Source organism: Juglans microcarpa x Juglans regia, chromosome 4S (assembly GCF_004785595.1).
Source record: "Juglans microcarpa x Juglans regia isolate MS1-56 chromosome 4S, Jm3101_v1.0, whole genome shotgun sequence".
Lineage (NCBI taxonomy): Eukaryota > Viridiplantae > Streptophyta > Magnoliopsida > Fagales > Juglandaceae > Juglans > Juglans microcarpa x Juglans regia.
In genome coordinates, this window is record NC_054601.1 from 4565350 (window position 1) to 4578348 (window position 12999).

General features: G+C 36.7%; 1 protein-coding gene across 2 annotated transcripts; it reads right to left on the bottom strand.

Annotated features, from left to right (window-relative positions):
- Positions 1 to 4640: 4640 nt before the first annotated feature.
- LOC121262827 (synaptonemal complex protein 1-like) lies at positions 4641 to 12071 on the bottom strand. 2 transcript variants are annotated; one of them, XM_041165453.1, is made up of 19 exons: positions 11709 to 12070; positions 11568 to 11617; positions 11118 to 11325; positions 10913 to 11038; positions 10595 to 10693; positions 8894 to 9570; positions 8560 to 8808; positions 8349 to 8477; positions 8194 to 8262; positions 8010 to 8120; positions 7348 to 7455; positions 7153 to 7263; positions 6988 to 7074; positions 6394 to 6483; positions 6175 to 6282; positions 5960 to 6046; positions 5747 to 5809; positions 5295 to 5398; positions 4641 to 5045 (listed from the first exon to the last, which is right to left on the bottom strand). In XM_041165453.1, exons 1-18 carry the CDS (start codon positions 11863 to 11865, stop codon positions 5297 to 5299), a joined length of 2631 nt encoding a protein of 876 aa, XP_041021387.1. In that variant the 5' UTR covers positions 11866 to 12070; the 3' UTR covers positions 4641 to 5045; positions 5295 to 5296. The 2 variants fall into 2 exon arrangements, with proteins under 2 accessions (XP_041021387.1, XP_041021390.1); XM_041165456.1 differs by lacking the exon at positions 7153 to 7263 and having other exon boundaries at positions 11709 to 12071.
- Positions 12072 to 12999: the final 928 nt, after the last annotated feature.

Here is a 12999-nt window from a genome sequence, read left to right on the forward strand (position 1 = left end):
TTTATTCTTGTCTTATATACTTGTAACAAACGATTGTAGAGATTATGATGATGAATGAAAACAGAGTAAATATTTTTGACAGAGCATTCTCATCCCATTCTCCATAAAATTTTTCAAATTTTAACTAAAATATATCATTCTCTAAATTTTATCCCGAATTTTACCTATATTCAAAAAATCTATTGCATCTCATTGTCAATCTTTTCCCCCATCCTATTAAAATAACTTTTTCTTATTATTTTTTATTACTTTTTTCTCTCATTTCTATTTCTATTTTTAACTATTACCATTTTTGTCTTTTTCCTCTTCTTTTAAAAAATCACATTATACTATATTTTATAAACACTATATACAATAATACTTTTTAAATTATTACAGTATTACAAATAATTAAGAATAATAATTTTTTTTAAAAAATATGTGCGATTTCCAACGTGATGATATTTTTTAATATATTTTTGTTCGCATATACAAAGGTAATATTTTATTTTTGAAATGTAACAGTAACAACTTTAGCACTTCATCCAACGTTTAATTTTGTTTAGCCTTCTGCTAACGGTAACATTTTTTATACTTTATGCAACGGTAACATTCCTCACAATTTCTCTAACGGTAACATTTTGATGATCCTTTCGCCAACGGTGACATTTTTTGTCTTCTCTCAATCGATAATTTTTTTGTCTTCTCTACAAAGGTAACATTTTTTGTCTTCTCTCTAACGGTAACATTTTTTCGTCCAATTGTAATGGTTTTTTAATTTTTTTTAAATAGGTATTTTGGTTACAATCACATTCTCACATTATCCTCAACCTAACCCATATTTCATCTTACAAATTTTCAATTTTCGACTTTATTTCCTACTCACTTCATCAAATGACTCGTTCGTTCTTCCGCGAGTTGTTACTTAACTTATCCTCTGAAAATGAGTTTGAGGTTGTTCTTAATGATGATGATGGATCAACATCTCGGCGTGGTTGCAATCGCCAGCGTCGTAAGTATATTTGGCGTGATCATATTCAAGGCATTAACAGCTATTTCACGACTATTTTGCAGAACCACCAGTATATCCCTCGAATCTCTTTCGAAGGAGATTCTGTATGAGTCGTCCGCTATTTATTTGTATTCTTAATGAGGTTGAGGCTTACGAACCCTACTTCATAAAAAAAAAAAGATAATGTTGGAAGACTTGATTTATCTTCTATGCAAAAGGTAACTGCTGCCATTAGAATGCTTACAGATCTTGACTTATGAGATTGGTGAAGTACATATGTCTAGGGTCTTGTGAATCAATCTCTAAAAAAGTATACACACACAACATTCGGTACAAATGTTAGACACGTAACAACAAAGTTTGAGATGATTCTGTAGGCGGCTTAGGAACTGAGAGGTAAAATGCTGAAAATTTGGCACCCTCCAATGGCTGCAAAACTGGTTGCCACAACTTATTGGCAATCCGAATTACCATGACATGGAGGAGCGTACCAAATTGCCTGTGTCATCCCTCGGCTTTGTTATCATCACAGCCAAGAGAGGTAATCCAACAAAGGTTAAATGAGGCACATTACTTCTTGATCACAAGTCTTATACTCCGGTTGCATGTATTAGGTGAGGCGCATTACTTCTCTATCACAACAAAATTAGCAACATATCACAAAATGGTTGCAAAACCTTAAACCTCTATTGCCTTTTGTGAAAAAAAATCACATAATGTTTGATGGCCATTCAGGTTAGAATTACCCTGTCATATGGATGGGGTCCCACTTACACTTGTGAATTAACCTCCTCCCAAGTATACAAATTGTTATGTGTTGTTTCAATACTATGTTCTGTTTCAATGCTTTGAGTTGGTCTGTGAAGACCCATTTCCTGATAAAAAAGTTATAAACAATTTACTATTAGATGTCAAAAATTTAGATGTAACATGCTCAAAACTTGACACAGCAAATAAGTAATGACACATCACATAGCATTGAAACATCAAATAAGCATTGCCACAACACATAATATTGAAACATAACACATCATTGAAACAAAATATAGCAATGGGTTTGCACAGACCAACCTAAAACATTGACACAATACATGACATTGAAACATAACACATCATTGAAACTGACCATAGCAATGAGTCTGCACAGACCAACCCAAAGCATTGACACAACAAATAGCATTGAAACACAGTACATAACATTAAAACAACACATTGCATTGAAACATACATAAGAGCATTCACAACCCATTCTACAATGAAACAATACATAGTACGTTTGGTACAACAAATAAGTATTAACAGGACACATAGCATTGAAACATCAAATAAGCACTGCCACAACACAAGGGCATTGAAACATAATAGCATTGAAACAGAACATAACAATCGATTTGCATAGACCAATCTAAAGCATTGACACAGCACATGGTATTGAAACATAACACATCATTGAAACAGATCATGGCAATGGGTCTGCACAGACTAACCTAAAGCATTGGCACAAGACATAGCATTGAAACACAACACATAGCATTGAAACAACAAATAATCATTGACAAAGCACAAGGGCATTGAAACATAACACAATATTGAAACAAAACATAGCAATGAGTCTTCACAGACCAACCCAAAGCATTGGCACAGCACATGACATTGAAACATAACACATCATTGAAACAAACCATAGCAATTGGTTTGCACAGACCAACCCAAAGTATTGACACAAGACATAAAATTGAAACAACACATAAGCAATGGCATAGCACATAACATTGAAACAACAAATAAGCATTGACTTAGCACAAGAACATTGAAACATAACACAACATTGAAACAGAACATAGCAATAGGTCCGCACAGACCAACCCAAAGCATTGACACAAGAAATGGCATTGAAACATCATACATCATTGAAACAAACCATAACAATGTGTATGCACAGATCAACCCAAAGTATTGACACAACACATAGCATTGAAACACGCACAAAGTATGCAAATAGAACATAGCAATGGGTCTGCACAGACCAACTCGTAGGTGTACAGACTAGTCTTGGCATCAATCGAAACATTGCATAGCAATCAAACCAAATAGAACACAAATAATCTCCGTGGACATAGCAATAATACCCATTTCCAACAAGAAAAATGCATAAATTGAAATCACAAGTGAAACCTGAGAGAAATTTAGGATTTTTTTTCAAAATCCTAGATCTCAAAATCCAGCCATGGAGGAACTGTATAGGGGTCAAATGGGGTAGAGAACCTTGATGCAAACAACCATGGAGGATCCCAAATGGAAGAGAGTTCTACATGGAGGAAGCAAAACAATCGTGACTACACAACGGTGGTGGCCGCGGTGTGAGGGAGGGGCCAAAACGACTAACATAGCCAACAGTTGAAGGAGGGGGACACATGAGGGAACTCAGAAACCAACCAACGAGAATGGTTTGGGGATGAACAGTCGATCTCCAAACTGTAGCGTCCCCATCCATTCACCACAAAATGGAAAATGGGATGGGGAGGGGTTTGGGGCAAAATCCCTAAAATTTTCCCCAAAAAATGGGAATTTTGGGGATTTAGAGAATGGGCTGCAGATGCTCTTAACGGTGCAGGGTTATCTACAGTATTATTTATATCTTGAGCCAAATTTGGAAGCGTGCAAAGAGATTATTCTTGCGATGGTAGCTCATACTTGGCATTTTGGAATTAAAAGTGATCAGAGCTCACGGGGAATTTCATTATGGCCGGTGCAGTTGCATTTTGTCCCTTCCGAACGTACGTAGTTACTTCAATGTCCCAACTCGAAAGCAACTTTTCCAACCCTTATCCCAGTTTCTCGTCCAACGGTCCAATACCACTTTAAAGAGATATCCTGGCTTGGACTCTGGAGCTCGAGTAGCTCTTTTAGGCAGTTCAGAATAATGGATTTTAGTCGAATTCCTAGGCTGCAAGAACATGGGATTCTACTCGCGCGTTAATATGAACAGTTCAAAAGCCCAGAAAAGGGTCCAGCTGCTGTAATCCAACCGAGCTGTGGCAGGGTGATTTACCTGTGTTATCCAATTCCGGGAATGAATCGTTTGCTCACTTCCAAAGCAGGCTATGGTAGAACTTGTATTGTAATCTTGTATCTTCTTCCCACCACCTAAGGTACATCCAAATGTGCAAACCGAGTAGTTCTTTCTACTTTCCAGCCCCAAGCTATTCATATGGTATTACCTTTGCAGTCGTTTAGTCATCTCTAATACTAATATCCAACTCTTCCTAACAAATATTGTTCCTCTCACTCGCAGGTACATATACTTTTGACGGGCGGAACCAGAAATTTTAATTTGGGAACTCAATGGAGTGCATATATAGTTCCTCTCACTCGTAGTTGGACTGAATGAACCAGTTTTGAATGGTTTTGAATGGACTGAATGGCTGGATGAACCAGTTTTGAAATATCTTACTCAAGTAAAAGCGCGGACAAAAATCTAAGCCAACTCGATGGTCACATTGAGCTTCAGTTCTGGTAAGCGGACCAAGTACCAAGTACCAACAACCTTAATGCCCAGTATTATTTACTATTGTCTAGCAAACTTAATGAGCCCCACAAATAATCAGTTGCACCACTGTTCTATGTGGTCCGAACCTAGACAAAAAAATACGGGAAAATGTAAACTTATTTATGTATAACGTCGAAAACATCTGTAATATAAACTGGAAATGGGAAAAGATGGGGTGGGGAAGGGAATGAATATTGGTTTGTATACTCAGTCATTGTACATTTCACTTTGGACGAAGAATGTGTCATGTCGTTCTTCAAAACATCCTAATTATTTATTTACAAAAAGAGCCAAGTATTAAGAGGAGAAGAAGAATGTACACGTCCCTTACACAGGCCAAAAAAATGCCATGCTGCTAGCAGTGAAGCAGCTCAAGACTACCGTAGCTTCTTTCTGACCTGCAGGAAAGCGAGAAGGCTTTATGCATGGTCTACCATTTTATAATGATTTGCAGCAAGATGAAGAATCCATCCATCGTAACAGAAGAAACAATGTGAGAAATCTCTGGACACGGGAAAACCAAGATCATATCAAACAATACCGGTTATAAGCAAACCACACAATCAAAGTAACAGAGGCAATTTGTTCTCGAAGGTATTTCAATTTTCATCAATCCCACCCAGAATGACAATTGAGAAATAAGAGTCGATGGAAAAGATCGTAGACAGGTGCGCAAGAATAACGGGGCCTGCAGTATTTTAAGTCTGAGGGACTAAAGGGAACATAGTAATTAGAATGATTAATTGCAATTACCTCTAATCAAATGCATAGGGATCATCTGCATAGGGATTGAGAGACCCTTCCGAAAACAAATCACCTATGTTTGAAGGATGTGGATGACCTCCTCCTTTGACTCCCTGTATAATCAATTAATGAGAAGGAACTTCACATATGTAGAATCAAAAGAAGAATCATGGCACTGTACTTAAACATGAAAGTATATAGTAGAAACCGTATTCATTTACTATCTACAAAAGGGCTTCTAATTCTCTCAAAAATCACTCGGAACGAATAAACAACTCAAGACAAAGAACTTACGAAACTAACATGGCTCCACCGCAAAAAACCACTCGGAATGAATAAACAACTAACATGACCATGTCGGGAAAAAAAAATTGCTGCTGAGGTAATTTTTTTGTTGTTTGGCTACACCGCAAAACGAGCTCATCAAGCAAAGATAGTTAATTAGTTTAGGTTTTAGTTACCTTGACTATACTTCTGGGGGTATTGGCCTTTGGCGTACTAATCTTTCTTTGTTTTCTTGGGTCCTGGTGTAACAGAAAAAGGAAATTCAGCATCAGGAAATGTATGTAGGAAAAGGAATCTGCAAGGCCAGAAGCCAATCTGTTGACATACAAATGTATTTAGTAAATAGGATGCATAGGCTTAATGGTTCTGCCAGATGGCCAGGTACATACCTCAAACATGACGGTACTTCTCGTTTTCCTTCGCTTGGTAATTGTTCTTCCATTAGAAGTTTCAACTTCATATTCATGGTGAGTTACCTGCCATCCATGAAGTATGGGACGTTAGAGTATGCTCGAGTCCAACCGGAATATGTTAGCAAGCTAAATAAATTCTTCAACCATCAAATAACACACAAGTATATGTATACTCTACAGAAGTAACTAACCTTCTTATGGTGCTGAGGAATGCTCATTACACTTCCTGTGTTTACATTCTCTACTTTCTTCAGCAACTTTGACACTGGTGTTTGCATTCCTCCCAAGGAAGGAGAATTCTGTACACAAAATAAAAGATAAGACTAAAAGTGACTGTCATATCTTAACTTGGCAAAAGCTAAATTTATTGGGAAAGGAAGGTAAAATGATCTCCATTTTTTTTTGGTCACCTTCTCTCCGCTCTCCGGTCTAACCAGAGAGTGCTGATTTCTTTTGCCACCTCCATGATTTCTCATCTTGCTTGATGAAATGGAGTAATCCTGCAGTTGTAAAGTTATGTTGATCATGTTCATAATAAAATATATAGTATTAAAATTTCACACCCCAAACTTACTTAAAGCAAACTCGTTACAATTGGTTTTGCCATCTTTTACATAGAATTCGAGTGTTATATTAACTTCTGTCATTTAGAGAGTCATCCGTCATTCTCCCTACACCATCTCTACCCCCCTTAATAAAATGATATATATATTTACTGAAATGAAACTCATTTGAAATATCTGTGAAGGATATTACCAATTTCATACAAATTTATTTACTCTAAGATGTAGCAGGGCTTGTCAGCTGTTCTTGGTGCAACATCAGAAAATCCTCGGGAGTTGGGAATAAGAAAATTTCCACGAATTTTGCTTTAAGACAAGTCCTGTGGGAGTTGCTACTTTTTGCATCCAAGAACTTTCATATTAACTTATCTCACAAAGACTATCTTTGCTTGAAGACAAGTCCACAAACATGAGAGAAGTCTGTTGATTATAGTAGATTACCTTTTTTGAGTTCACTTCTTGGTCGTCCTGTGGCTTGTCACCCATCACTTTCCACTGCAACTGCAACAAAGCTCTCTGCCTCTCTTCCTACAGTACAATATTAAGAAAAAAAGTTATTAAGGTGAGGATAAAGTGATCGGATTTGAATTGCAGGAAAATATATACTTTGGACTTCTGAAGATCCAACTCCTCTTGCAGCTTCTTACACTCATCTTCATGCTCACACCTCAAAGCTCTCGTCTGAGCTTCATGTTCACTCCTGAGTAATGTTGTTTTCTAAAAAAAATATATATATATTGAGCTATAGAAACAAACTCTGGTTAGGTCAGTAACGTGAACCTAATTATGAAGCTAATGCACCTCTCTCAATTCTTTTTCAGATTGAAGTTGGGCACGTTTTAGCTCTTCAGTGTGATCAGCTTTAAGGGCCAATTCCTTTCTGTCATGCTCCTGCTGAATACGGCTGACCTACAATTGACAGAACCGGGGTTTAAACTATTTGTTAAGGCTTCTTCTATAAAACTCGGAATAAACATCCCAAGACTTTCCCTCAAAATTTAGTACCTTCCACACAAAAGAATGACATTTGTGTAATAAGGATGAAGTTTAAACTAGGAAAGTTATGTTAATATAATTCTATGTTCACTTTTAAATTGCTCATAAACTTATCTAACTTACCTGAGAGGTTGTTCAACAACCTATCAAGACTAAAAGTTACAAGCTGAATTAAAATGTGATCTAAAATTATGGATTAAACAGCTCAATTTAAAAGTTAGATGCTACCGAGTGGAAATCCAATGTCTTAAAAGCATGCAGGTATTGAAGAAAAATATACTCCCCCGCACATAAGAAACTGTTGATAATATCAGCGGGTTGCATGAGCTAATATAAGACGTCTGAAATGAAATAACTCAAGCCCAATAAATTACATTGATAAACACAGAAAGTAGCAAATCCAATCTTATTGAATGCATCGTATACAGAAAGAAAATGATACAAGACTCAAACTTTGAGATGCATACCAGAGCCGCGTGTTCCTCCTGCACATGCATCAAGTATAGCCTTGATTCTTCCTTACATTCTGTGAGTTTTTGGTCACATTTTCTTTCCATTTCTTCAACAGCTTTGTCCGCCTGAAGGTTTAAATGGATGAGAACCACAATTCACAGATAATCATATTGCAACTGATGATAATAATGAGTGAACCTTCTCTTTTTCCATATTAACAATTTCCAGCTTCTCCATCTCATACTTCGTCCTTATGTCATTAATTGCCTAATCAATTTCAGCTTAGTATCAGTCTGAAGGTACTTGCACAAACTCAAAGAATGTTGCATGAGCTAAAGGGTTTAACATAAAACCTGATCATTCCTCAGAGATATTTCTTTCAAATGCCTTGACAACTCCGATTGTTTACTCTCTAACATCTGATCATATTGCTTCTTAGCTTCCACAAGTTTACTTTCAGCAGCAGTTAGCAATTCCTGATTCTGCTACAAACAAAAGGATACAAAAATAAATGTATGTGTGGGAGAACTCCACATATTAAAAGGATATAACTGCTTTTAAAACCTCCTCCATTTGATCTTCCAGCTTCTTCTCTCTCTCCTTACAATGCATAATAAGCTGTTCCTTTTCCTCCGCAAGATCATGAATATGGCTGATTTGTTTCTCCAGCAAGTCTACATGCTGCCTATGTGCCTCACACTCCTTTTGCAAAATATCTACTTCTTCTGCTTTTTTCTGTATCTCTGACTGTAATTTCTCATAATTACCTTTGTTCTCTATTTCTAAAGACGAAAGTTTCAGCAATAAATCTTGCTGCCATATATTACATTAAAAGAATTAGTATAGCAACCAAGCATTGTAATATGTAGTATGAAGAAGAGGAAGAAAATTTGCAGACCATTTTATTTTCAGATGATCTCAAATTTTCTGACAGAGTACCAATTTTCTCCTCTAATTTGGACACCAACATTTCTGTTTGAAGCTTCTCAGAGACCAGCTTTTCTGCTTCAAACTCCAATTTTTGAATTCTCTCCCCAGCTAAACGGCACTCCTCTGAAAGTTGTGCCCGAACAGATTCTTGGACTTTCTGAAGTTCAATACACTTATTGTTTAAGTCCTGATTTATTAGTTGTAATGCATCCATTTCTGATTTTCTGCATAAGAACTTATCATGAAGTTGATCATATTGTTTTTTAGCATGTGTTGCAGCAAGGTCTCTCTCCTGCTGGACCAACTTAAAGCAAGATTCATAAAGAGAGTTCAGATCATCAAACTTGTATGAAAAGGTCAAGTTTTGTTTGTCCAATTCAACCAACTGTGCAGCCAACACTTGAACCAAACCTTCGAGGTTTCTTCTCTCCTTTGAGGACGTATCCAATTTTCTAGCAAGGTCACTGTTGTGCAGTTGCAAATCACTCTTCTCTTTCTCCAAATTTTCCTGAGTGAATATCAATTGTTTAATATCATCTTCTTTCAGTTTCAACTGAATGTACACCTCTCCCAATTTAGAGTCCAAACTCTCTGTCACCAATCTATTAGCTGCTACAGTTTCCTCAAACTTCTTGATCATAGCATCTGTACTCAAAACATCATGATATTTATAAATCAATGATTAACAAGTAGAAGCCAAAAGTCCTTCGAAATCCAATCAAACTATCAAAGGTGCAATTGGTGGCCGCAACATGGGACATAAGCCTTATAGTGTATGCCTTTAACAACATGGTCTTTCGTTTTGAAATGGAAGCAAAGAACCTCTGGTCTCTACTAGGCCTCAAGCAGTGCCAACGGAGTAGGAATATCCTTGAGTTATATATTTGCCAACTGAATCACTTGGAAGGGATTCAAAAGCAGTTCCCACTCCGTTAACACAAGAATCTTTAGGAAGACTCATCATAAAATAAATGGAGAGGAGGAGGAGGAGGAGGAGGAGGAGGAGGAGGAGGAGAGGGGGGGGGGGGGGGGGGGGGGGGGGGGGGGGGGAGCAGAGTGCTCTATAAAGCCATCCTTCTTACACTGTACATACTGGAATGGCTTATCTACCAACCAGCTTGTCAATTTTTTTTGTTGTGCTCCTTTCATAGAAGAGCTACCTAAATTAACTTTATGTTCATTAACTTAAACTTGCTACAAAATATAAATAACAATTATATTAAAGTTCAAATCAACCCAACGTAACTGGTATGGGACCAGGTAAAATGCGGATAGTAATAACAACCACAATGATGATGAATACAATGAATAACGATATAACAATTCACCAACTAAATCAACAACTTAAGTTTAATAGGTGAATAGTTGGATAATTCCACAAACCTAAAGAAAGATTGAAAAGAATAGCCATAAATTAATTTTCTGACTCTTTAAGTAGTGAATTGAACAATTACATGCAAGTTCTATGCTGTTTTGATTCTTAAGCTTATCTTCCAAAACACTCAGCATACCGAAATTGAAGCCTAATTATGCTCTTCCGCAAGTGCATCAACCTAAATTCGTTAGGTCTCAATATTTGCCCTAAGTGTCATATTAACAAGCAATCCAAACAAGGAGGAAGCTGCCAACCTTCAGCAACAAAAACGAAAAAGCGAAACAAAATGTTTACCCTTTTCATCTATGAGATTGGCAGTCTTGCTCTGTTCATCTCTGTGAATTTTATCCTTTTCCTCCTCCTCAATTTTGAGTTTCTCCAGCTCCTTCCCACCTATAAGCAGGATTCAAACACAATACACAATGCCTGTTAAATATGGTGCAAACACGCTATTCTTTAATAACTTATTTTTATAATTATAATACAGTTCAAATACTCCTTACTTTACAAATTGAATATTTTTCAGAGGAAATAAAATATATATTTTCATATATATATATATATATATATATATATATATTAGAGGAAACATATCTCGAAGAATAAACTTACGAATTCTAGCAGTTTCTTCTGCAGACTCTAATTTCAGGGACAGAGCATGCATTTGTTGATTCAAACCATCGAGAACTATTGAACTTGAAGATAGTTTTTCTTCAAAAAACTCCTTATCTTTCTCAGCTGTTGGAACAAGGTAGACACTATTTCAACTGTGATGCTAATAAAGTATTAAGGTTCACGGGCTTGAAAGAAAACCTACCATCCTGAACCTGAACAGCCATGTGCTGTAAAGTCTCGGTAAGTTGATCACACAGGGTTTTAGTTGAAGAGAACTTAGATTCCAACCCTTGCCAGAGCCTCTCATCTTCTTTCTGCTTCACCTTAAGCTTAGCATTTTCATTAAAGGCATTCTGCAATTTTTCCTCTAATGCCCGGATGTGCTCCATGGATTTCTTCAGCTTGTTATTCTGAAATTGTTAAAAATGTTCACCACATCACCTTTCAAGTCATGGTGAATACAAGTTCCTTTCTCCCTAACAATCGAGTGGCATGCACTTATCGGGCAAACCGTAGTTAGTGAACAATGGTTCAGAAATCGAAGCACAAACGCTAGCATAAGCGCACACACGCATAGAGAGAGTGGGAGAGAAGAGACGAACACAAACAAGAAAAATCCCAGGGATATAGGGAGAAATAGAGAATATCATACCGAAATTTCCAGATCAGTCTTCACAGAAGCTTGTTCTTTCACCAATTTCTCTGAAAACAAAGAAATCAACCACACACATAACAAAATATTCTGTATTTTTTGAGAAAATGAAACATACAACCAAAATCCTCCTATCAAAACCTGCGGTCAGCTTCAAATTCGCGAAACTTCCCGAAGAAATCGAATCCGAAGCAGGACGCGAAGAGAACGAGAAACTCTTCGCGGTTGCAGGGACCGATCCTGCTAATGATTTGAAGTGATCCAAACTCCTCATGCTTGGAAATCCTAGCCTCTGCATTTTCGAAAACGAACTGCAGCTACAAAATGTAGAAATTTGTGTGCATATTTCTCCCTCGCTATGTAGCTCTTGAGTCCTGGCTTCTCAGGGCGCACTTGGAACTGAATTGGGCGCGAAGGTTATGCGTATTTATAGCGACCGGCTTTTGAAATTTGTAAACGTACTAGTTCTGAACGGGAAGAGGTTGGACTTGGACGTTCGCTACACTTATTTTTATTTTTATTAATCTAATTGAATTCTTCTATTTATTATCTATACAGTACCAGCCAAAATTGAACCCGAGCCCACTCAGTTTTAAAGATGCCTTCAAAGTATCGTTTGGATTCAAAGATGAATTGAGATAGGTTATGAATAGTAGTGAGATGAGTTATGAATAGTAGTGAGATTTATAAGTTAAAGTTGATGAATAATAATGAATAGTAGTGAGATGAGTTGAAATGAGTGAGATGACTTGCGAGTACAAACTGGACCTAAGTGTCGTTTGGATTCGAATATGAGTTGAGATGAGTTGAGATAATTGTAAATAGTAATGAGATGGGTTGTGAATAATAGTGAGATTTATGAGTTAAAGTTGATAAATAGTAATGAATAATAGTGAGATGAGTTAAGATGAATTGAAATAAATTGAGATGGATTGCAAATACAAACCGGGCCGTCCTTTAAGATTTTATAGGAATACATAAACATTGTGAAAACCATGCAGCGAGGACAAATAAAGTAAAGCAAATACAAGCAAATCAATGACACTATATAAAATTAACATGATTTGATAACGTGCCTACATCTACCAAGTTGTAGATGATTTTATTATGTTAAGGAATAACAAAATACACTTTGAGACGAAATTCAACTGTTCAAAACACTTAGGGCTTAATGAACTGTTCATTAAATACATATTTATAGTATCACACGACGAAAACATTTATTTTTACTTTTTACGTTATTCACTCGAACAAAGTGTCAAACACGTCTCGAGCGAACTCTCTATTCGAGCTTCACTCGACCTGTCAAGCTAGTGTTGAACGAACTTTTTACTTAGCGCTTTTTCGATCGCAAACAATGACTAGTTTGCGCACCATAGCCCAAGTCTCCTTAAAAATCCTCCAAAAAATATCGCAACGCATCCTTATCCGG